Source organism: Cebidichthys violaceus, unplaced genomic scaffold, assembly GCF_023349555.1.
Source record: "Cebidichthys violaceus isolate CVI_PGR_0920_01 unplaced genomic scaffold, fCebVio1.0.p SCAF_23, whole genome shotgun sequence".
Lineage (NCBI taxonomy): Eukaryota > Metazoa > Chordata > Actinopteri > Perciformes > Stichaeidae > Cebidichthys > Cebidichthys violaceus.
The window spans coordinates 2,304,809-2,328,387 of NW_027176406.1; the positions used below are offsets into that span (position 1 = coordinate 2,304,809).

At 43.0% G+C, this 23,579-nt stretch overlaps 1 protein-coding gene across 3 annotated transcripts in view; it reads left to right on the top strand.

The window, feature by feature from the left end:
• The window catches only part of mrtfab (myocardin related transcription factor Ab), a 35,605-nt gene extending 15,642 nt beyond the window's left edge, over positions 1 to 19,963 (top strand). For all 3 annotated transcript variants that reach the window (XM_068718217.1, XM_068718219.1, XM_068718218.1), the window contains 17 exons: positions 5,510 to 5,565; positions 6,311 to 6,386; positions 6,496 to 6,657; positions 9,675 to 9,841; positions 10,114 to 10,230; positions 10,736 to 10,804; positions 10,893 to 11,077; positions 11,200 to 11,386; positions 11,762 to 12,017; positions 12,158 to 12,312; positions 12,926 to 13,966; positions 14,221 to 14,418; positions 14,638 to 14,736; positions 15,866 to 16,015; positions 16,156 to 16,239; positions 16,532 to 16,580; positions 16,967 to 19,963. In XM_068718217.1, the coding sequence (XP_068574318.1) occupies positions 5,510 to 5,565; positions 6,311 to 6,386; positions 6,496 to 6,657; positions 9,675 to 9,841; positions 10,114 to 10,230; positions 10,736 to 10,804; positions 10,893 to 11,077; positions 11,200 to 11,386; positions 11,762 to 12,017; positions 12,158 to 12,312; positions 12,926 to 13,966; positions 14,221 to 14,418; positions 14,638 to 14,736; positions 15,866 to 16,015; positions 16,156 to 16,239; positions 16,532 to 16,580; positions 16,967 to 17,526 (3,611 nt within the window). In that variant the 3' untranslated portion in view covers positions 17,527 to 19,963. The remainder of the gene's footprint in view (positions 1 to 5,509; positions 5,566 to 6,310; positions 6,387 to 6,495; positions 6,658 to 9,674; positions 9,842 to 10,113; positions 10,231 to 10,735; positions 10,805 to 10,892; positions 11,078 to 11,199; positions 11,387 to 11,761; positions 12,018 to 12,157; positions 12,313 to 12,925; positions 13,967 to 14,220; positions 14,419 to 14,637; positions 14,737 to 15,865; positions 16,016 to 16,155; positions 16,240 to 16,531; positions 16,581 to 16,966) is intronic.
• The last annotated feature ends 3,616 nt before the right edge of the window (positions 19,964 to 23,579 follow it).

Genomic DNA, 23,579 nt, shown 5'->3' on the forward strand with positions numbered 1-23,579 from the left:
CCGTTTCATGAAGTTGGTTTTGTTTCATGCTGAGTCTTTTTCATTCACGCTCTGCCTGTGAGAAGCTGCCGTGTCGCTTTAGCGTTAGCCTCATTACTTGCCACACAGCAGTTCTCTGAAGTGATTTAGATTGCGGTCAGGACGGTGCCTTCGTCTCCCAACAGACTGCAGTTTCAGTCTTCAAAGAAAGGTGAATCAAGTTCACTCTTCAAGCGTCATCAAGAGCATCCGTTTACCGCTCTCTATCTGATTGAGAGATTTCCCCGTACTCCATCAAACTCCAAATGTTTGGATGCTTTCGACTGAGTGCTTATTATATGCTTATGCTAATAGAAAAGTGCAGTGTGAAGAATACTGCCGCTATCATCAAATACCACAAGAAGAACATCCCGTTCTGATGTTAATTATTATTAAGAACATACATTTCGGTACTAGAGAATAACCTAAGTGGCCTGCCTATTATAATCCCATTTAGTCTCAAGCACACTAATGCAGCTTATTTTCGAAAATATACAGAAATATTCATCTTCCAACCGTGACACGTTTTCACAAAGGAAGTGTGTAGCGCTCTGCTAGTATTTCTTATTTTTGTGCGTCCACCTTTCTGCTGCAGGAATATATTCTGTTCTGCTTCACAAACACACACACACACACACTGCTTCCCTTTTACTATATAAAGCTGACAATACAATAAGTAGTTCTTATCTTTGTGGACAGACGGCATTAATAATGAGCAGGGCTCCGACCTCATCTGGTGGAGAGCTACTTTAAAATGAAAAGATGCCAGTAGAAATTCGCCATTGTTAACAATTAGGGGACAAACGGTGCTGTTGAGTGTCTTAATTGTCTGTGAGTAGTGAGCATAAACTGTACATGCGGTTGGGTGAGAGAGAGAGAGAGAGAGAGAGAGAGAGAGAGAGAGAGAGAGAGAGAGAGAGAGAGAGAGAGAGAGAGAGAGAGAGTCGTGCTGTGATCAGGCCAAGTGTGACCAGAGGAGACGGCTCTTGTCTGTCTTCACTTGTGTTTCTTTGTTGAAACCGACCGGGACGCAGATCAAAATGTTTTGTTCACATGGTCTCATCCAATTAGCCTCTCTACGCTCCTTAACCAATGGCTTGTTGCTTGATTAGGTGCTTGTTTCGTCTCCTTCAGTGTTCAGGGGGAATTACCGTACGTCCCAACAAGCCCTGCTGTTAGCATTTGTAATGTGAACGGAGCGGAGAGTCTTATGTGGAGACATGAGGGCGATGTTGTTGTGCTGTCACTGACCACAGGTTGGAATGCCGCCTGACTACGTTTAGAAATGGTTAAAGTTTGGCTATGGTGGTTCATGTCTGAGTGAGGACATGGCAGAACAATTAGCCGCTGACATTTAGGCTACCTTCTTGTGTCGAATGACCTGTTATCATCATCGTGCTCGTAGTCTTATCATGGAGACAGAGGTCAGTTGGAAGAAAGACGATACTTACCGTAGAACAGCGGTGGTCACCACTGGAGCACAACATCTGTACAGCTTCCCCTCGTGCATCGCTGCTCTCTCTCTCTCTCTCTGACTCATCTCGTCCTCCCGTTTGTCTTCTTTCCTCAATTTAAGTGTAAGTGTAAGATTCCACTTTGCTAGGCGTACTGCATTTTTGTTTTTGTCAACGGAAATAAAGAGAGATTTTGTTGAATTTCTATTTTTCTCTTTTTTCGTCAAGAGGACGTTGACGGCCATATTTATTTTTAGTTTTTGGTAATGAAGTCAACACTTTCTTTTTTGCTCTGGGTCGATGGTCTCATAAATATCCACTCTTAACAATGGAGGCCATCCTCTGTCCACCCTCGGTGATCTAGTATGTCTCTTTATCACTCTCTGTCTCCCCGTTCTGCCTTCCACAATCCCATTAAAGAATAATCTTTCAAATGCCTGCTGACAACTCATATTTCTTCTATTAGCCGTGGTGTGTGGTAGGGTGTGTTCATTTGACTCGGTGCTATAATAGGCCCACAGTGTGAAACCCTGCCTCGCATGTTATTTATACACTTCTCAGATGTGAAAAAAAATTTCTCAGCTGAACCTTCATGCGCCGGTGAAGCCCTTTTCCAAATATCTGTTAGCAAGAGCAATAAAAAGAGCAGAGTACTGGATTTACACTTACTGGTGGAGCTGGAGAAAAGTGCTCTTGTCTGAGATGACTCTGGTCTATATATGTACTGACGGCAACACACTTGACCTGTTTGTTGAAGACAGCTGTGAAATTTAGGCTATTAAAGCTGTTTCATGAAGTATAAAATATGTCATGCACTGTTTAAGTAATATACAGAGGGGAGCTTCTTGAGCAACAAGCCAGTCGGTTAACACATAAGAAAAAAAGAAAGCCCTGGTTGGCAGCGGACTGAACATCAAAACACAGCCACCGCCAGAGGAAGTGATGCTGCTCCATGTTCTCAAAGTTCAAAGAGCGGGAACGCTGGTTAGCTTTAGCAGGGTGGCAAGAAGCCACGACGCAGCCACTCATGCTCATGATGGGGTCTTTTCTCTCTGACCTCACCCCACCACTCTCTATTTCCTCCTCTTCATTTGCCCTTCGGTCTGTTGCTCCATTTTTCTTCCAGCTGCCTCTCTTCATTCATCCCCTCTTCCCGTCTTCCCTACATTCGGTTTTTCTGATGCTCCCATCTTCTTCCTATCCATTTCGATCGCTTTCATCCCTCCAAGGTCTCATTTTGTGCTCATCCATCCGTCGTTCCCTCCACCCCACCCCTCATTTTTCCCATGTAGCGGACTGACAGGCAGGCTCAATCCCCCTTGTGGATGGGTGAGAGGTCTAAGAGGGTCGATGTCCCCAGGGTGTGCAAGAGTGAGTGTGTACCAGCAGTTTGACAATGCTCAGCGACGTGAACTCAGGCTTGAGCAGGTACCAGCAGTCTCGCCCAGGGTCGCTAATTTAGTCACACGGCTCGTGTGTGTGTGTGTGTGTGTGTGTGTGTGTGTGTGTGTGTGTGTGTGTGTATCAGTGCAGTCAGAAAGTAGGAGGACAGCGACACATTTTCTGTTGTGTTAACTCCAGCACATTGGAGTTGAAATTAACTGACTTGGCCAGTCACAATTAGACCACTGTTTGTTTGGCCATTAAAAAACGTATTTGTTGACTTGTCTGCATGTTGGAGATACAAACAAGGCAACACTTTTGTCCTAGAGTTGTGGAACTCTGATACAAAAGACTACGAATCATACACTGCCCACCCTATATGGATGTGGACGCCCCCATTAACCTCTCAGTCATTGGTTGGTTTCAATTCCAGCGTGCCGACGGAGAGCCAAAACGGCAAAACACATTTCACTGTACACAGCAGCGTGTTGGTCCTGCATTGTGTTGGCTTTGCACTCTGAGAAAGTTAGCTTGCTTTAGTTGTTTATGTGCATGCATAAAACACAATAAGCAAAAAAGGTTGGACGTACATGTTATAACTTAGTGATATACATCACCTTCAAGAAGGCTGTCAACGTACACCACCTTTAATCATTTTAGCTATATTCATTGTATAGCAAGCTTCACAAGTGCTATTTGGTACATTATGCTGCTTAAGAATAATTAGGCCTGTCAGAGGCTTGGATGGCATTCAAAGCAAGAACAACAGCGAGGAGACTAAAGACATTTCTTACATTCTGGAGACGTCTAGGAGGCTTGTGCCGATTGGCGATGGTATACTGATGATTTAAGGTTTTTTTTTCCTACGTCACCATTTGCCGATTTTAACAAATTTACTATCAGAATTAAGATGTTATCAAGATAGTCTATAGAATTTGCGCCTGGTAGTGCATTTAGAGGTGGTGGAGCAGCATGTCCACCTGCTGAGCCCCGCTAGTCAGCACGAGTGACAGGTGAGTTTCACGTATTAGTTCACGTTATGCACGTGATTTCAATTTGGCCAGAATTTCTTTGAAAGCTTCTTTCTCAACTGTGTTAAACCGTCTCCTTTGCGAGATATCTTGCATCAGCTGCTGTGTACTGGACCCATCTCGTGCTGCCTTGCTTTGTATTCGGAGCCTTGAGCAAAAGCTGTGAATATCCGGGGCTAGAGAGCTGCCTTTTGGCTAACAGCACCTGCTGCCTTGGCGTGTTGGTGAACCTGCAAGTGTGCAAATAAATGAGTCGTCTGCATGTCCTTCACTGGCACACACCTTTTACATAGCGTTTCAGATCGACATCTCGGTAAACCCCATTATATCCCCAAATACAAGATAGACCCATGCTGCTGTGACGAACCTCCCCGGCGATCAGATTGCCTTTTGCCGATCTCGAGTCACCAAGATTGGACGATATGGAAAAAATTGCTAATGACTCTAATGATTAGTTTTAGTTTGTGTTGGAGGCAGATTTTTGCCCAGGAGACAGTATGTGCTTGCAGCCCCAGTTAATTTGTGTGGGTAAAATGTCCAAATCTAGGTTTACACCAGCAATTAATCGATGTTCAGTACCCTAATAACTTCCTTGTTCAAGTGCCTCTTATCTGTCTTATTTTACAGCCTCCTCCTCATTCATAGGGGCTTGGTCAACAAATAAACATATGCCAGTTATAAAAAGTTAAATTTACAACTCTGCAGTGTCATTGAGCAAATCAAATCTGAAATAGTGTTAATAAAATGCTTTTGAAATAGACTCTGGCCTTTAAACTGATCCCCATCATGCTCAAGTTGTGTATATTGCTACTCAATAACCTGCTTGCATATATATATATATATATATATATATATATATATATATATATATATATATATATATATATATATATATATATATATATATATATATATATATATATATTCTTACACGCAATATAACATAATTTAATAGTTTGAGGTTTAGATTCTTGTTTTAGAAGCGAAATCATAAAGCCTGTACTGATATGCTGCATTTAACTCAGCATTTTGGTGTCATCACAGCCCTTTAGGCTTTTAGGTGTCTAGCACCACTAATCCCTGGGTTTTTGCATAATCATAGGCCTGCAGCAAGTCTTGCTTGAGTCATTTGGGAATGCTGAACAGATTCCATAAATTTCACTGCTGTAAAGAGACTTGCTGGACTGGAACCCTCAGAGTCCGTCCCATTACACCTCTTTCTTTACCTGTTAGTGGAACCACTGCCCAGGCTATTATGCATTTTGTTCTGTCATAGAATATAAATGTGTGAGTCTGTACAGCAAGAGCAGGCATTTACTACGCTGACATGGCACTCAAAATGAGAGAAAGGGAAAGCTTTGGCAATGTAAGAGCAATATCCCTCACCATCAGTTAACCTATTCAAACTGAACTGGAGCTGAACTGTAGAAGCAAAGAGCCATTCAAAGCCATTTGGCTCTCCATTCCCGTCAATGGCATGAATGTACACACTGCCATGTTAATGTCCCCTCTCTCTCTCTCTCTCTCTCTCTCTCTCTCTCTCTCTCTCTCTCTCTCTCTCTCTCTCTCTCTCTCTCTCTCTTCTCCCTGCCTTTGCTCTGATCTCACCCTTTATTCCTCAAGCCCTGAAAAGTTCAGCTTCCTTCCACGAACAGAGACGGAGCTTGGAACGAGCTCGGGTGAGTATCCCACCCTCGAATGTATCAGTGGACTCAAAACTGACCTGTTTCAAGCAGACATTCAATCTCTAGCCTTTGTACCATCTGACATCATAACAGCATCGCTTGAATAATAATGTAATACAGAAGGGCTGGAAATGACAAATATGCGCTGAGATAAGGCCATCTGCACAGAAAATGAATATGCTTTTTATATTGTAACGTGCGATGTGCAAAAGTCAGTGATTCCCTACCAGGGTTATGTCTGCATATGCCAGTGGTACTTGGAAATATTGAAGAGTAGCTCTGGAGTAGCAAAAATTAAAATACATATAATATATATATATATATATATATATATATATATATATATTTGAGATTGTTTGAAAACTAATTAGTATTAATTAATAAATGGAGAATAATGAATAAATGATAATCATTAGTTTAAAGATAGCTAAACATGAATGGATGAAAAGAAACCATTGAAAGTTAGTTAAAAGCAATAGATAAATAGAAACAAATGTTGGTGTTGATGATGGGATACTTAAGTTCATCTGACAAAAAACTGTTGGTATCTACTGCTCTAAATTATATATCATGTAGCACAGTTGGTGATGATTGCAAAAGAGGAACTCTGGGTTTGAACTTGAGAAGTCATGGACAAATGAAATGTTGGTGAGAGAATGAGTTATGGGAAAATTATAAGCAGGTAGTATAAATCCAAACGTGAGTGATTGTCTAAATGTTTTACTCCGTCTTTCTCCAGACGGAGGACTATCTCAAGAGGAAGATCAGGGCTCGACCGGAGCGATCCGAGCTGATCAGGATGCACATCCTGGAGGGTGAGTGCCGCATACAGCCTCCTGTCTGTCTGACGGCAAATAACTCAGAAGGCTCCTAACACACTGGCAAAAAACAAATGTACATCGTTTTGTTTCTGCGCGCTTCCAGAGACGTTAGCGGAGCCGTCGCTTCAGGCCAAGCAGCTGCAGCTGAAGAGAGCTCGCATTGCCGATGATTTGAACGATAAGATCTCCCACCGGCCGGGGCCCATGGAGCTGATCCACAAAAACATCCTACCTGTTCACTCCAGCATTAAGCAGGCCATCATAGGTAAGCCAGGCCAGGTGTCAGATGGATTATATTTGTCATTTAGTAAAGATGTACTGCAGTAGTGGAGGCTGGTTTCAGGCTGTGGATGTTAGTTAAAACAACTTTATGAGCCTTTAATGTCATTGTGGCTTTACATTTCTCAGCCTGTTTTGTTGTTTTTCTGTTCCCTAGAGGCCACGAAATACTGAAAACACCTTTAAACACAATATGCCCTGTGTGTATGTGGAGGAGGGAGGTGTAATATAAATGTGAAAGTGTAATATATCACAACACACCCACAGTTTAAGGCTCCTGACAGGATGCCCCTCCTGGCCCCCTCCTCCAGATATCATGAACATACTGATTCTCCCTCCGCTGTGCTCGACACACACACACACACACACACACACACACACACACACACACACACACAGATGCCTGGCGATACACACTTACACAAATACACGTTCCCATCTAATATGTAGACAACAACCAAGTTCCACACACAAACTCCCCCACCTGAGTAATCATGCTTCAAACAGCCACAGATGTTAAACTAGGATAAAGTAAATGATGTATGTCCTGGCATCCCTGCTTGACAGACAGGAAGTGAATACCCTTCCCTCTCTGCTGTCAGTTTTAGATTTACCTGTTAATAAAAACTCATTGTCTTTTATTAGGAAAATTACACACTAATTGAAGAGTTAGGACTCTAAATGAATAAATGGGATTTTAATCAGTCGCAATTTGGGCATATGACAGATGTAATGACCCCAATTTCACCCTTTTCCATTATAACAGCAACAATAAAAGAAGCTGTTAAACTGTTATTGTACATCTCCAGTCCAGGCTGTCAGACATTAGATCAGGGGTATTCAATTCAAATTCCAAAAGGTCCAGATTGAGAAAATCTCCTCGTGCAAAGGTTCAGAACATTACAATAATATCTAACTTGCGCTATTTAGTGCCATATGTATATATATATATTCAAGAAGTCTAGTAGTAGTAATGTCTCTGTGTAGTCAACAACTGTTAAATCAAATAAATAAAGTACATAACTGAAAACTTTCCAAAAATTTGCATCTTAAGAGGAAATGGTGCATAGTTCCAAAATCATTTCACCTGAGGTTGATAGCAGACCACCTCAAGGTGTCACTCAGAGAGAACCAGGACATTCTGATGCAGCATTTCAACACTTCTCTGACTCTCTGAATTATTCACCTGCCCTTCGTTCCCTTTCCTCGTCTCAGCCCCGTGTGTGTAAATTACTCACTCGAGTCAGGAAACATGTCAGAATACCCATATTTGATTGACTGAGCTGCATCACGTGATGTGATTTACAACGCATATAATTGGTTGGTTTGTTTCCTGGACCACTGACCGAGTGCCGTAAAGGCTAGAAAAGCTGCGCCGGTTAAAACATAAGCGTTCCATCACAATGTATTAATTCTCAATTATCTATCGGTTTTAAGTCCAGGGTCCGGATACAACGGTGTCTGGGTCCGGATCCGGACCGCGGTCCGCCTATTAGTGACCCCTGCATTAGATGATGAGATCAGAGTCGGTGGGTCCAGTTGCTTGATTGATGTGTGGAGGAAAGAACTCTGAGATTCAATAACGTTCGGCGTCAGTGGATTATCCATCGCTGTCACAGCCGCACAATAAACACAATTGCATTACCTGCAGTTATTGTGGAAGAACTGGGAACACAAGAGTTACACACGGTTGACATGCAAAGATGCAAACATACGAGGTGCGACACACACACACACACACACACACACACACACACACACACACACACACACAGGCAGGCGGCAGCAGTAAGGAACTCATCACATTATTGGATCAAAGGGTGTTAAATCAGCCCCATGTTGTCTTTTCATCATCGCCTGCTGATGTTAGATTAATGACCAGCGGCGTATTTTACATCGCTATCTGCTACAGCCCATAGCAGCTCCTGTAATTAAATAACACACGTCCACCAGCAAAAGGAAAGTCTCTGTCTTAGTCCAGCAGATCTTAGCAGCTACCTTTTCTTCCTTAAATCCCTGTAAAGCCTCAATAGTCTGCATAATAATGAAATGATTATGTGATATCCCCGAGGGAAATATTAGCAGGACCACGACTTGGATTCATTCCTGTGCTGGAGGACGTTTCAACCTGATGCTCACTCTGGCTAATACAGAAGCATTTGTCCTTTGGTTGACACGTTTTTGTACAGATAGTTTAAAAAAAAAGAATAACAATTTCCCTGATTTATATGTTTTATATAATTCGGCTACTTTCATTTTTATCTTTGAAAACATTTTTGTAAAGAGAATATCATTAGTAGGTTGTCAGGTTGTCATAAGCAGGAGGAGCCCTCACATAAACAGTTAATGCATTCATAGCATGAATTACGTAACTGATCCTCCAGAGTTCTCAGCATACCGTCATTCACTCAGAGAGATGCCTTCTGTCACATGAAAACCAGTATGACTGAGGTGGCCATGCTTACTTGGCTGCACTGAAAGTGAACTTGGATGAATGAAAACTATTACTGGGATAAAGGACAGAAGTGAAGATATCATCTAAAACGTTCTTTTATGGGCACGATGTGCAGGCAGAGAGGACAAGCATTTAGGTTTCTCTGCAGCAGCCATCACATAAATGCACTAGTTGACAGTTCTGGAGCAGACATCTGAGAAGAAACTTGCGTGTATTTCTTTGTCGAATTTTATAGACCTTGACTTGCACATGCAGTGATGTGTTTGCTGATACTTGCAGAGGACGTGCTGGTGATAACTATGACTTAAAGTATGCTAACAGGGTGCTAGTTCAGTGGCACAGTGCAGTTTGGATTGTAAGGATGAATCCACTGGCTCAACACCTGTAAATTATAGGTGATAAAAGCTGGCCGTCACTGTAGTGATGTAGCAAAAACAGGCAGACATTCAGACAACATGGTAGATTCGCTTTTTCTTTGTCACATGGGAAAAAAACTAGTAGCATTTATGACTTCATAGCTACCCTTTCCTCCCTTCTCTGCCTCTCAGAGACACGGTTTCCAAAGGCTTCAGGTGATAACTCGTCATGTGACGACGACAGCAATTACAGTCTGTCTCCAGAAGAGCCGGTGAGCCTGGAGTCTCCTCTGGGTCTGCTGCCTCTGCCCTCTCCACCAGAGACGCTGGCTGGCAGCAGCGTCCCATCTCCCACACAGGTAGGATCACTCCCGACGGAGAGAGAGTGGGACTCTGTGTGACTTACATGTTGTGTGTCATGGATGCAAGATTGTAATATCCAGTATAATAGCAAACTCTTGTGTAGCATGAAGCTTCCCTATGTCATGTCATGGGAATTGTGATATTTCTCAATATATCGGGCGATATTTTGGCCTGGCTGATTTATTGGTCTAGCTCTCGGTAAGGCCATGGTGTAGCCATCAGGGATTAGTTTTGCTCATTTTAAGTATGTTTCTATCTTGTCAATTAGGTCTCTCCTACTGCTCTTGCTTTCCCACCAATCTCTGGATCCTCCCCCGCATTCAAGTTGACCAATGGGACGGCAGCATCATCTGCCCACAGGACAGTAGCGACTTCACAGATCAAGGTAAGTGACATCTGTCCACAAGGCCACTCAAACAATCAAAGGTGACCATTTAAACCTTGTATAGAAGCCGTGTAAACTATGCTTGATGCTCTGATATTAAGCTGCTCTAACAATAAATCAAATGACTTTGTGTAATAAGACAGCGGCCGCTAGTAGTGATGTACAGTACATTAAAGATTACCACCCGTCTCTGTCGTTCCCATCAGCTCTACGGACCGTTGTAACGTCTTTCAGCTCGTTGTTTAGGTTTTACGGTCAACCTGTTTCCGGCAGCAGCAAACAACAAAAAAAACCTCCTAAATCCCACTTTATGCTACCTATGCAACACCAAAGGCAAGACAGACAAAGTTAGTGACCAGCTGGTGGACATATTGGAGCATTTCGCAGCTAAAGAATCAGATTTTTCCCTCAGGGGTTGGTAGAGACCAAAACACAGCTTCGAGGAAAGTGCATACCAGACATTACATTGATTGATGTTGTTGTATAATCCCTTCTCTTTTTTCAGTCCCAGCCTAAACCAAACTTTGACCGCTCTGCACAAAGACACAAGAAACCTAAGGACAACAAGCCAAAGGTAGATTTAAACCCAAGAGGAAACAAATGAGTCATAGGAGCAGCACGAAATTGGTTATTTGTTAAACTGTTAATGTGTTGCCTTCTAGATTAAAAAGTTAAAGTACCATCAGTACATCCCTCCTGACCAGAAGGGAGATAAAGAGCCTCCTCCCCATCTGGACTCATCGTATGCCAAAATCCTCCAGCAGCAGCAGCTCTTTTTGCAGCTCCAGATCCTCAGTCAGCAGCAGCAGCACTATAACTACCACGCCATCCTGCCTGCACCACCCAAGTATGTTTTTTATTTTGTGTGTGTGTGTGGATGGTCAAGCTTGTAGTGTGCAGTAACACTGGGGGGGGGGGGGGGGGGCTGGTAACTTGTGTAAAGACCCTCTCTGACTCTCCCTCCAACAGACCTCAGACAGATCAGCAGCCATCTTCCTCTTCCTCCTCCATTTCCACGACTACTTCGTCCCCTCCTCGGCCTGTCGCTGCCCCTTCAAAAGCTCCCTCTCACCAGGGCGGACACATCCGTCAGAGTTCTGCTGCTTTACGTGGGACAAAGCCAGTGTCTTTACCTCCGAACCTGGATGAAATGAAGGTTAGCTGCACAGCAACATACCAATCCAAAAGAAAACAGCTTGGTTAGTTTATGATCCATATCTTATGTGTAATTCTCTCAGTACAGTGAGAGCAACAGCTCTCTCTGCTGTCTACAAGCTACGAGTCAATGGAGTAACGGGTGTTGACATATGTCAAAGATTCTCTGTTGACAACATTTTGTCCCAGATAGGTGGCCTGCCAACTCAGAGCTGCCAAAGAAAGGGGCAGTGATGGATTAGTCTGTCTTTTTGTTTTTCTCTCTTCTTTCCCCCTAAATCCATTTCAATTTTCCTCGGCTCTTTATCCCCATCTCTTTGCTTTTCCTCGCTCTTGTCCGTCGGTCTTAATTTCTTGTTAATCCGTCTTCTGTCAGGTCGCGGAACTGAAGTCCGAGTTGAAGCTGCGCAGCTTGCCAGTCTCCGGCACCAAAAACGACCTCATCGAGAGGCTGAGGACCTACCAGGAGCTGAATGGAGGCAGTGACACTACCTCCTGTCCAACAGCAGGGGGTACCACAGGGCCAGGGGCCGAGGGAGCAGGAAAATCCTCCAAAACTGCTGCGGCAACCACCAACAACACATCACAACGACAGCAACAGTTTCAGTGCCATCGGACATCTTCTCTGACCGGTTAGTCAAAGAGAAAATGTATCTGTACTTCTTCAATCACCTCTCTTCATAAAAATATGTATTCAAGTGTTAAAAGATAAGGAAGACGTAAGAAAACCGTGTCGATAATGTATTATCTTTGTGTCTCGCCATCTGTATAGCTGATGCAGGTAGCTGTGCAGCCACTCCTCAGCAGCTCATGACCTGTGGTGGCACCGCGTCCCCCCCGACCGCCTCACTCACGCGCTCTGTTTGCTCGCCGGGCGCCATGAGCCCAGAAGATACCAGCTTTAACAGCGACCCCTTGGAGGAAATGGTCAGAATGTTGTTGTTGTTGTTGTTGTTGTAACACATTGACATAACCTCAGTGAGGGTCGTGACGGCGTTATCAGGTGTAACAGCCGTATGAACTCGTGGCAGAGCGGTGGAGATATGCTAGCCTCGAGACTCGTGTGCACTAGAAGCATGTGCGGCCGTCCCGGCTAAGTAAACAAAGCACAGAAACGCTCAGATAACACAAAGGGAGAGTGACTTCATTCTCTGCTCAGGTAGAGCCTTGTTTGTATGTTTGTACAAGGGTGTATTTAAATTGGAATAATTATAACTTAAAGGTGTTTCAAAATAGCACAGTCAAGATTTGTAAAAATCTTGACTGTGCTATTTAGTTTACAAAACTGCAAGACGAATGACATTCCCGTCAGCCGAAGCTGTACTTTGTTTACTGCTAAATAGCTAATCTTAAAAAGATAACATGCTAAACTAAGATGGTGAATAGGTAAACATTCTGCCTGCTCAACATGTTCACATGTTAGCCAACATAAAAACATTAGCATTAAGCTTTAAGTTTAGGCTGTGCACTCTTGGTTTTCATCTCAAGTGTTGTCTCGCTGTATGTTTACCTGTTTTTATTGTTCTCTCTTTTTATCTAGATGAGTTCACATATCACCCAGTTGAGCCTTCAGCCGTGTTCAGCTGCTCAGCTTGCAACCAGCATTAAAGAAGAGCTGAAGTGTTCCGGCCGAGCGCCTTGTCAGTTCTCTTTAAAGCAGGCCTCTCTGCAGAAACACTGCCTGGTCTCATCGACGGCCCTCGCCACGACACCCACAGCTCCAGTGGTGACTGTGGACAAGGACAGGATGCTGCAGGAGAAAGACAAGCAGATCGAGGAGTTGACCAGGATGCTGAGGCAGAAACAGAGGCTGGTGGAGGTGCTGAGGATGCAGCTGGAGCATGGGAACCGAGGAGGACCGGAGCCGCTGGTTCTCGTAAGAGTTAAACAAGAACCTCCTGATGGACCCAGTGTCCCTCTGTCATTTGGCCATCCACCGTTCTCCCCTCCACCACCATCCGTTTCATGTGAGATGGATGTTATCAAGGTTACTGTCAAACAGGAAGCCATCGAGGCAGAGGAAGTTGCGTGCGAGACAACGATGCAATCACCAAAAATTCAAGGAATACCGTGGTCTTTGACACAGACTCAGGAGGGACACAAGCAGGTTCAGCTCCAAATCAAGCCGGAGCAGATGAGCACACAGACAAAACAACACGTATCTCTGCAGCAAACCACTCTGCAGCTGGCCCAGCAACAGGCCATACAGAAACTTTTGCTGCAGCAACAACGCAGCTTTCAGAACGAGCAGACGGTCATTCAGAACCGCAGTCAGACGCTGGAAAGCCTGCAAAAACTTTCTCAGCAGAGAAAGAAGAAGTCTCACAAACAGCATCTCAAACAACTACAGCTGCAGCAGCAACTGTTGCAGTCACAGCAACAGCACCTGCACCAGCAGTCAAAGCAACATCACCAGCAGATGCAGCTGAAGCAACAGATTCTGCTGAAGCAGCAGAAGTCGTTTTTACAGCAGCAGCAGACTAAACAACTGCAACAAATCCAGATACAGACAAAGATCCAGCTGAAGCAACAACAGGTGCTGATACAGCAGAAACAACAGGCGCAACAGCAGCCGCCACAGGTCAGGAGTGGGTTTCATAATATCCTTTACACCACATAGACTCTGAGAAAGTTCTGCCGTTTAGGATGCTCCTGACGGTCTCTTGATCTGGTCAGATTTTAGAATATATATAATTTAACAAGCGCAGCTGGACAGCATTGACTTTGTTGAATCACAAGATGAGCCGAATTTTTGGCACGCCAATGAGAAATGTGAAGCAAAAGTGTACACAAACGCAGATGCTCTCTCTAAAAGTTCTCCTGGGTTTTGTGCAGGTGTCTCAAGCGTCCTTCAACCAGCAGTCAGGCCCAGTCCCTTCTTTCCCACTGGACCTCCTAAAGAGCAACTCCACCCCGACTCTGGTCACAGACAGCAACGGCAACCACTTCCTGGTTGCGCTGACCAGTCACATCACTGAGAACCAAGGGACTGATGCACCTGGGAGAAAAGCAACCAATCAAATCGCACTGCAGGTACATGACTCATCTGTGTGCATGATGTTAGCGAAGTCTAATCACAGGTTAAGCAATTAACAATGAAGAGCGACACAATATCCAAGAATAATGTTTACATAATAATAAAAACACAATAATGGTACATCTGGTGACGTTTGAATGCTGATGTACTGTTTTTATTATAATAATAATAAGCACTTATACTAATCCTAACTACACTGTTTCTTTCTCCAATAGCGACTACAGTCTACTCCAGCCAGGCTCTCTGACCACAACCCTGTTCATCAAACCAAACAGAGTATGCACAAAGGATTTTTAAAACAACAAGAGACAAAGGTGAGGTTTAAAAAAAGACATTGATCATCTGACTTTTCTGGCGTTAAAGTCACTGAAGTAGCATTGTACAACAGAAAGATGTAAAATGTGTGTATATTATGGCTTGGATTTGGCAAAAAATAATTCATTTGAAAATTTGAAAAAATCTGTCGAATCCATCTTCAATTTTAATTATTGTATATTTCGTCTCTTTTGTTGGCAAATTCATTACAAAGTTTTATAGTGTAGGGAGGTGGAGAGAGCCTGTAAATTGTACTAAAATGGGGTTTAAGAGGCGCTGGATTGTATACACAATATTATCATGTGTGTCAGGTATTAACATGTTTTTTTTTAAAATATCACGGTTATCGTCATGTATTTGGGTTGTAGCATAAATCCCATTGATCAAAACGGAAACTATGTACTTGGCTTGCTATGACGAGGGACAGGTGAGAACAATGTGTGTTTTCTTTTCTTCCATTTAGGTGAACTGGCCTTTAAAAAATTCTGGCACCACAAATAGTCACTCAACAGCAGATGTGAACCCTTACGTTGTCTCTTTTTTACACATTTAATAATGGACCCTCATCATACTACATGCACACTTTATTCTCAAACTCGGAGCCCCCCCGTCACTGAAGCAATGGCAGAACAGTCTGCTAATGCTTCCTAAAGAGAGTGAGAGCGAGAGAAAACTGCTCCACTGATTCCAGTAGCAGTGGAAATTAATGGTGTATGCCGTTCGAGACAGTGACGGCAGTCTCTGATAAGAGACTTGACACTAGCCCGATGCTGATTATTATTGCTCGGCTAATTACTCCAACGACATCGTCCATTACTATGATGTATGTTGTTAATGGAGGATGAACAAAAACTCCATCGCATCTTGGCTAATTGAGATATACTGTATCTCTCGGCGAGTGCAGGTGTGCTGGAAAATGTCAAGATTTGGTGGAACACTGTTTTCAGCAGGTATCAGCAGTCTTCCCTGCTGTACATGTGTAGCCCTCTTATCACACTCTCAGTAGAGATTATTGATGATTTCAATTGGCAGCAGTACTAGTTAGTGAAATAACTAGTACCGCTGCCTCTGCATACTGTTTTCCCTGTAAGGAGAACTTATCTTTCCCCTCTTTGTGATGACTTGAAGCCACAGAACGGGAAACTTCAGCTATCTGTAGACCAGCCTCAGCAGGACGTTGTTCTGTGTTTGTCAGCACCTCCCAGTCTGCAGCCTTTCTTCAAGGACCAGGAGGCCGCCCCCTCAGAGAAAAACACCTCTTCACCATCCTCTCAAACTGTGAGTAATCTCCAGATGGTGACTTGTGTCATCCAGTCACAATGTAAAACTTTCCTGATCACTTTGGATGTGAAAGAATCTAACTTCCCCCCCCCCCCCCCCCCCATATCTGGCTTTCCCTTCATTCCCCTCTCCTCCAGGAGCGGTGTCCCAGTCTGGATGTCTTATTTAGTCCTCTGTCTCCAGCTTCCAACGAGACAGCTGCCTCATCGCCTGATGGCAAAGTATGACACACTGCATATCTGATGGTGCCATTGTGCAAAAATGAATGAAATGTTCATAATCTCAAATGTGTGATTTGAACACCTCGGGGGTGTTTCTTAGGTTTTGCTAACCTACATTAAGCTACATAAGCTGTGTTGCTCTGCATTTCGGTTTTATACTTTGTTTCACATCATTTCACATTTCACGTCGAGTGCTCGAGTCACATAGTAATGTGCTATGTGAACTTTACACACAGTTTTGAAGGGTAATGTGTTGTTTCCTCTGTGTGTGTGTGTGTGTGTGTGTCCTCAGGATACAGAGCATGAAGAGGATTTTATTGACATCATTTTGCAGACAGGAGGTAAGATGCAATAATATTGTCCGATCTGTTTGTTGTGTAATAACTGCATTAATATTTAGTTTCTATGCCTTTGTGCTGTTATCGGGTTATCCGTCCGGTCTATTCTCGTGAAGGTGATATCTCAGGAACGTCTTTGAGCAATTTTTTTCAAATTTACACAAACTTTGGACTTGGACTGATTAGAATGTGTTGGTCAAATGCCTCTGTGACTTCTGAAGACACGTTTGTGTTCATAACTGTAGAATTCACCTTCTAATTATGAAAATTTCACGCAAATGTCTAATGATGGATGGAGGATGATGATAGACAGACATGGAAGTGAACTGCAACTTGACTGGACGGCGGAGGGCGGTGATTCTGGTCTAATTCTGTGTCTTTCTCTTCAGAAATGTCGACAGCTTTCAACCCGGCACCAGACCCTTCTCTGGACCGTCTAAATCCACGCTCCTCTTCCTCTTCTCCTCACCCCTCCCCATTCCAGCTGATGCTACCCCCCCCCATACCTCCGTTTTGTGACAGCCAACAGTCGGCCTCCTCAATGCAGTCTGATCTCCAGACTCTGGCCGACACCGTGGATGAGGAACGGCACCCCAGCAGCGCTGAGAGTGGACGCCTGGAGGACTTTCTCGAGAGCACCACCGGTAAGCCTCTGCTGGGGGTGGAGCCTGGAGGCCTGTTGACTTTGATTGATGACCTCCACAGTCAAATGCTCTGCACCCCCAGCATCCTGGACCATCCCTTGTCTCCCATGGATACCTTCGACCTGGATACGGAGGAGGGGCATGGGTTGGACGGTATGGATTGGTTGGACCTCACCATGGGAGGAGAGAGAGGGGAGGAAACCTCCACGCTGGCCCCACTTGGCCCCCAAACACCCACTAGTGTCTTTTCCACGGACTTCCTGGACAGCTCCGACCTGCCGATACACTGGGACTCCTGCCTATAGCCGATAGCGGCCGCAAAACTAATACGGGGCTCGGTTGCACTCACTTACACAGTTACACACATGCACCAAAAACATGTCATTTATTGCTGAGGCTTCAGTATCTGATTAGAGCACTCTTTGAGTCTTCTCACACACTGCTGTATTGAATCTTCAAGCGCTTTGACCTTTATTTATTTAATTTACACACTGGTGTATTGATTTGTGCGCAGACACTTATTAGGCAGGTCCTATATCTGTTCTTGCTGCTTTAGCAACACTTTTGTCAACACATTAGAAGGACTGCTGTGGATTTTGATCCGATTATTGATGAGACACTTTTAAATGAGCCGTGAACCCGTTGCTGACATATAAAGGAATCTCATCTTTTCTTGTCACCAGGTTACAGGGAATGCATCAGTTTGACCTTGGTCTAATTAGGAGTGCAAATCCTTAGTTGCCTTATGTAGTATTGATAATCAATATTGTACCACTACAGCCAATCAATAACCAAAGTATAGGTGAAAGACAATGATTTTCTAGCAACATGATTGAGACCAGCTGCACTCTGATGCTATGAATTCAAAAGATGTTGTGATTCTGAATCTCATGTTTTTCATATCAGTTTCTGAAGCATTGTGACAGTTGCAGTGTCCACGTTTTAGACATACTGTTGGTTCTTGTTCAGGCTACTGCATTAAATGCGTTACTGTAGTTTGCATCCTATTTACTATTAATGAAAAGGACATTACGTACATTCAGAAGGCCCCGACTGCTGCTCTGAAACGTTTCATTCATTCATTTGTATTGACTCCAGTGATAGTTCATTTGGTGGCCCCTGTGAATAAAAGGGATAGTGTTCAAAATGTACAAAATATTTGAATGCAGCAGTGTCTGACAGTCAGCCACGCTCAGTCCTGGTTCTGGTTCTCCCGTGCCTCCCTTCTCTCCTGCGGGCCCAGCAATAAGGCCTGGGCCTCCAGCAGCGTGGCGTCGGTCTATCTTGCAGATATTGATCCCAAAATGTTGTTAAATGTTAAATATTAGAGTGATGTTTAATATTTGTCCACATTCAAAATGTTTTTTGAAAGAATTGCACTTATTTTGTTACTTGAAATAATGCGACTGTATAGATCAATGAATGTCTTTGGTTTGAAGTCTTCTGAATGTAAATATGAGAGTGATGTAACTGCATCCTAGATGAACTCCACAGCTTGATTAGAGCTCTACACTCTGCCACAATGCTTCGCGTCTACATGAAGCATGTACAGCAACGTTGTGTTTGTGGTAACGTTGGACACTTTGGTCTCGATAACTGCCGTAGTGTAGTTTCACTCCCTTTCCATTTGCCCTTGTTTTTGTTTTTGCATGTGTACACACACATCATTATAGGAAAGGATAACTCCTGCAGTTTAATAGATTCTTCACAAATGCCTTCTTCATTAGGACTTTTATAGTTATTTTGCTGTTGCTCCCAGTGGTGATATGTGGCTATCCTGTACTGTATCAGTACTTTTGTCAATGGGGATCTATTTATGTCCTTTTTCTCTTTGAGATATTACAATGCTGTAATATACACGTTTAGACACTTATATTGTTACGAGAGGCATTTATTTGTCTTTTTATTTTTCAGTTTTTCTCTGTGGAGCACTCTGATAATACAGCTTTGTGTTTACTGTGACTAATTCTGACAAAATGTCTGTATTGTGAATCCAAAACCTCTTGAGAAAACCTTGGAGACGTACTGCAAAAACAAACAAGTTTATTTTTGATTCACACCATTTTTGTTACCACATACAAACTACACCATATTTGAGGTTTTATTGGTTGTCCAGTACAACCTCCTTGGATTTCGGACTTTGGTCTTACAGTCCAGCTGTTTAAAGGTCTGTCTTAAAGCAAGAGTCAGGTTCTCGTATGAACATTGAAACAGCTTGTTCTTGTTGCGATCAGTCCCCCTGGTCAAATTAAGAGATCCTTTCGTAATGCGTTTTGAAACTGTGAACTTCTGCCTAATAAAGGCTTAGCCTAAACCTAAGCCTAATAAAATAAGTTACTATTGTGCAACAAAACTCTTATCAGTTGATGTTTTGTTTTGATTTTAATATAAATAATGTTTGAAGGGAGTATCCTGTCGGGTATCGTATGCCAGACCTCGGCTAAATACTGCAAACTCGGTTATTTTCTATAGTTATAATTACGTGCGTGATTCACTCACTTCTTATGTGGGTTTGTGTTCCTTTTGAAGGGATTTTAAGTGCCTTGCATGATGTAGCAAATACAACTCTGTCCGACTTATGTGGACTTTCAAATAAGAAGAACGTCTGTTTTCTGCTGTATTTTTCCTGTCAGTGTTGAGCCACTCCATGTAAATGATAGTTTGAGCTTTTTGTGTACTTTTAATTGTATTTTTTTTTTCTAAAACAAAAGGGGATTTGTTAATAAAAGAAAAGATAACTAAGCCTGTTGTGGTAAGATTTTTTCATAATAATAAACAGTACAGCAGAATTGGAGGGGGGGGGGTTAACCTGCCATCCCCTCTCTCCAGCTCCTAGTTGTAGAGAAAGTGCAGAGGCAGAGGGTTGTTTTGTTAAGCATGACTTATTGTCAGACAGACACAATTTGCACAAATTGAGGTTTGTGCAAGTTTCCACATTTGAATAGTGACACGCACTTACACACATCCTTGCCAGAACAGGATATGGGTGGACATGTGAGGGAGGCAGATGATTGGCTGACAGCAAAACTCTAGCTACTAATGGAGGGGAGCAGAGGATACCAGGCTAACATCTATTCCACAGCGGGCATCTCAGGCCTCCCACAGACAAAAGAGAGTGTGTGTGTGTGTGTGTGTGTGTGTGTGTGTGTGTGTGTGTGTGTGTGTGTGTGTGTGTGTGAATAAATAGCTCCCAAATCTGCTGTTTTGCGCAATCATGCACAACCACTATACTATAATGAGATATTGTGTATTGAAAGCCCCAAAATATCTTGATTTCGTTGGAAAGCAGACTTGTAGATGTTGGTTTTGCTGGTTGTTCTTCACCTCCATTGCTCCTTCTTTTCCCCCAACTTCTTTTCTTTTCTTCTTCAAGTTTCTCCGGCAGAAGCTAGAACTTAAGTGGAGTGAATCTGAAAACAAACTGCTGACTCTTCTTCTGCAGATGTTTATAAGAGTCTTTTTTAAAATTCCGAGCCAAACAAATTGCAAACTTTTGATCTGCTATGACCTGTCAACCCACTTTCTTTTGCATGCATAGCTTGTCATGAGCCAGAAGTGGAGGGCTACACAGAAGTCCACGCACATACAAATTCATCAGCACGCACACACACATACATACATACATACATACATACATACATACATACACACACACACACACACACACACACACACACACACACACACACACACACACACACACTCTAAATCCGACCCTATAATGTTGGACTGGGCTTAGAGGAAGTTTTGCCGTTGGGCAGCCTGAAGTAACTCTGCAGATGCTTTGATGCATCTCAGCACAGCAGTGGGGGGTCTGCTTGTGATGTGGAAGTTTGTTAGTATTTGCAAACACACACACACACACAGAAACACGTGCATGCACTAACACACACAAAGAGTAACATGGATGTATTCAACACAGTAGTGCACAAATACATATGTATTTACACAACTCCTGCAGGGGAAGAGCCAAGGTGGGAATCGATCAGCTATCGTCTGACAATGATGTCGCTTTTTATTGGTTTAAAATTAGCTTGGAAACTACTTGTGAAACAACCTCATCCTCTCTCAACACCAACGCAGTCTCGATTCTCAAATTTAAACATTACATCAATAACTGGTTAATTGGTTACAGTTACAAAAAGGCCGCAGTCATGGTTAAAAGAAGAAACCTGACCTACAAACATTGTGCTCTTAACTAACTCCTTTGCCCCAAACGAACATAATCATAATTTCTATATCTGCTTGAGTGCTTGAACATATCATATGTTGTTTTGGGGGATTTGCTGAAAGGACTGAGGCTCTCATGTTTCATGTCTCGTTGAGATTATTTCCGAACTCCACCTGAAATCTACATTTTCCATTGTTGGTGATGACTAAGCCAACCAAACTACTGATATGAAAGCCCCCACAGTCTCAAGCCAAAAAGCTATGAGACCGAGTGTGTAGCTTCTGTTGTTCTAGATTAGATGTGACAGTCCTTTGAAAGCTCAGGTTCTTTCAGACCAAACGTCATGACATCTCCACGGGGGATGAGAGAGTGAAATGAATTACCAAGAGGGTTGAAAAATATCTGCCTACTGAAGCAGCTTCCTTTCACACAGTACAACATATATTCTTAGAAAGATCCTCAAGGTCAGAGCAGTCTCACTCCCGACGACAGATAATCTGCACCGCTCTAATGGAAACCTGCTGCGACGACATGTTCAAACCAACACACAGAAACACACACCGAAATGGCAGCTCGAGCTGCACGTCACACAGAAACGCTGACAGCAGCTGTCAGATACACATGCAAATAAATAAAACATGGCTGCAAGCTCAAAGAGACACAGATAAACTACAAGAGACGTGTGTATTCTGGTATTCATTACTTTAGTTATTTATAATGGTCAGACTTACAAAATGACAATAGCGGTATTGCAGCGACATCAGGATTTAGCTCCACATGCCCCGTATTAAAGGGAACAATGCACTGTGGTTGTAAAGAAGAATAGCTCATTCATTGTATTTTAATGAATCAGTTATTAAATGGGCCTGGTCTCCACCCACTGGCCACCTGTCTCACTTTTACTACAGAGCCACAGGGATACAATCATAACATATGGGGATTACATGAAAGTGACACCTGCATTGAGGTAATAAACGGCATACAGTAAAAACTACAGATGTAAAATAAAACTGCAGAGGTAATAAGTCAAATTTATAATTTCTGTCTACTGATGTTCCCGCACCTCTCATCCACATCAATGAATCCGAAGTTCCCCTAATCTCTCTACGGAGTATTTTAGCATCTTGTGTTTTTCGGCCCGTAATATTGTTGTTTTGATTCACTGTTAACGATCTCACAGTTTTTCATCTCTTTTCAGTGAAAACGTTCTAACAACTCACTGCACTCTCTGCCCATCACCACTGAGCAGACAGGCACAATTAGCAACTAGCTGGTGATTATAGCCAAACATGTAGCTGCCAAACAGCCAGATATTTCCCCCCAGGAGTTGGTGGAGACCAAAACTGAGCTAAAAAGAGCTTCGTCAGGTGAAAACAAACCAAATGAATGCTGCTGTTGTCCTGTGTCTGCTGGATGTGTAATTTAGCATCGTTTTGCAAACATTTTTGCTATATCAACTTATCTTACAGCTTGTTGCCCTGTGGCAAACAAAATCAATTAACACAGGTCTAGCTTTATAAAATAAAATAAATGTACATCCATTTCTGTGATATTTATTTAAAAGAACGTGGTAAATCTTACCTTTGGGTTTGGTGCATCTTCTTTCTACTATCTACTTTTTTGTCTGGCATAAAGGACATTTTTATTTTAATAAGATTAGTACATGTTAATGTGTCTATTTGCTAGCAGAACAGAGAGTAGCTTATTATGGGAGGAAGGCTGTGACATCACCCTCAGGGAAGATAGATGCAAACACACAGATGCAAAAACAATAAAACCTATTGTGATATCTTAACCCCTTTCCGCAACATGGAGGAACTGACTGAAAAACATAATGAAGCTGGAGGAAAAGCTGACATCACGTCAATTCAACACACAAAGGGAACAAAGAAAATGTAGCTTAGAGAAGTGAAACAGCGAGAGTTAAGTGAGTAAGAAGAGGCGAAGGGGAATGAGGGGAGAGAGGGGGACGGCGTATGATGTGCATGTGCATGTGTGTTTGTGCATGTGAACATGTCAATTCCACCTGGACCAGAGTTTGGTGTTTGACAGTGAAAAAGTATGTGAGCAAGAGAAACTCAGAGTAAGAGAGAAGGCAGAGAGGTGAAGAGCAAAAGAGTGGAGAACGGAAATAGCTCTATCCTATTATCATCACCTCTTCCTGCCTTGCTGTCGCACCTCTAATTA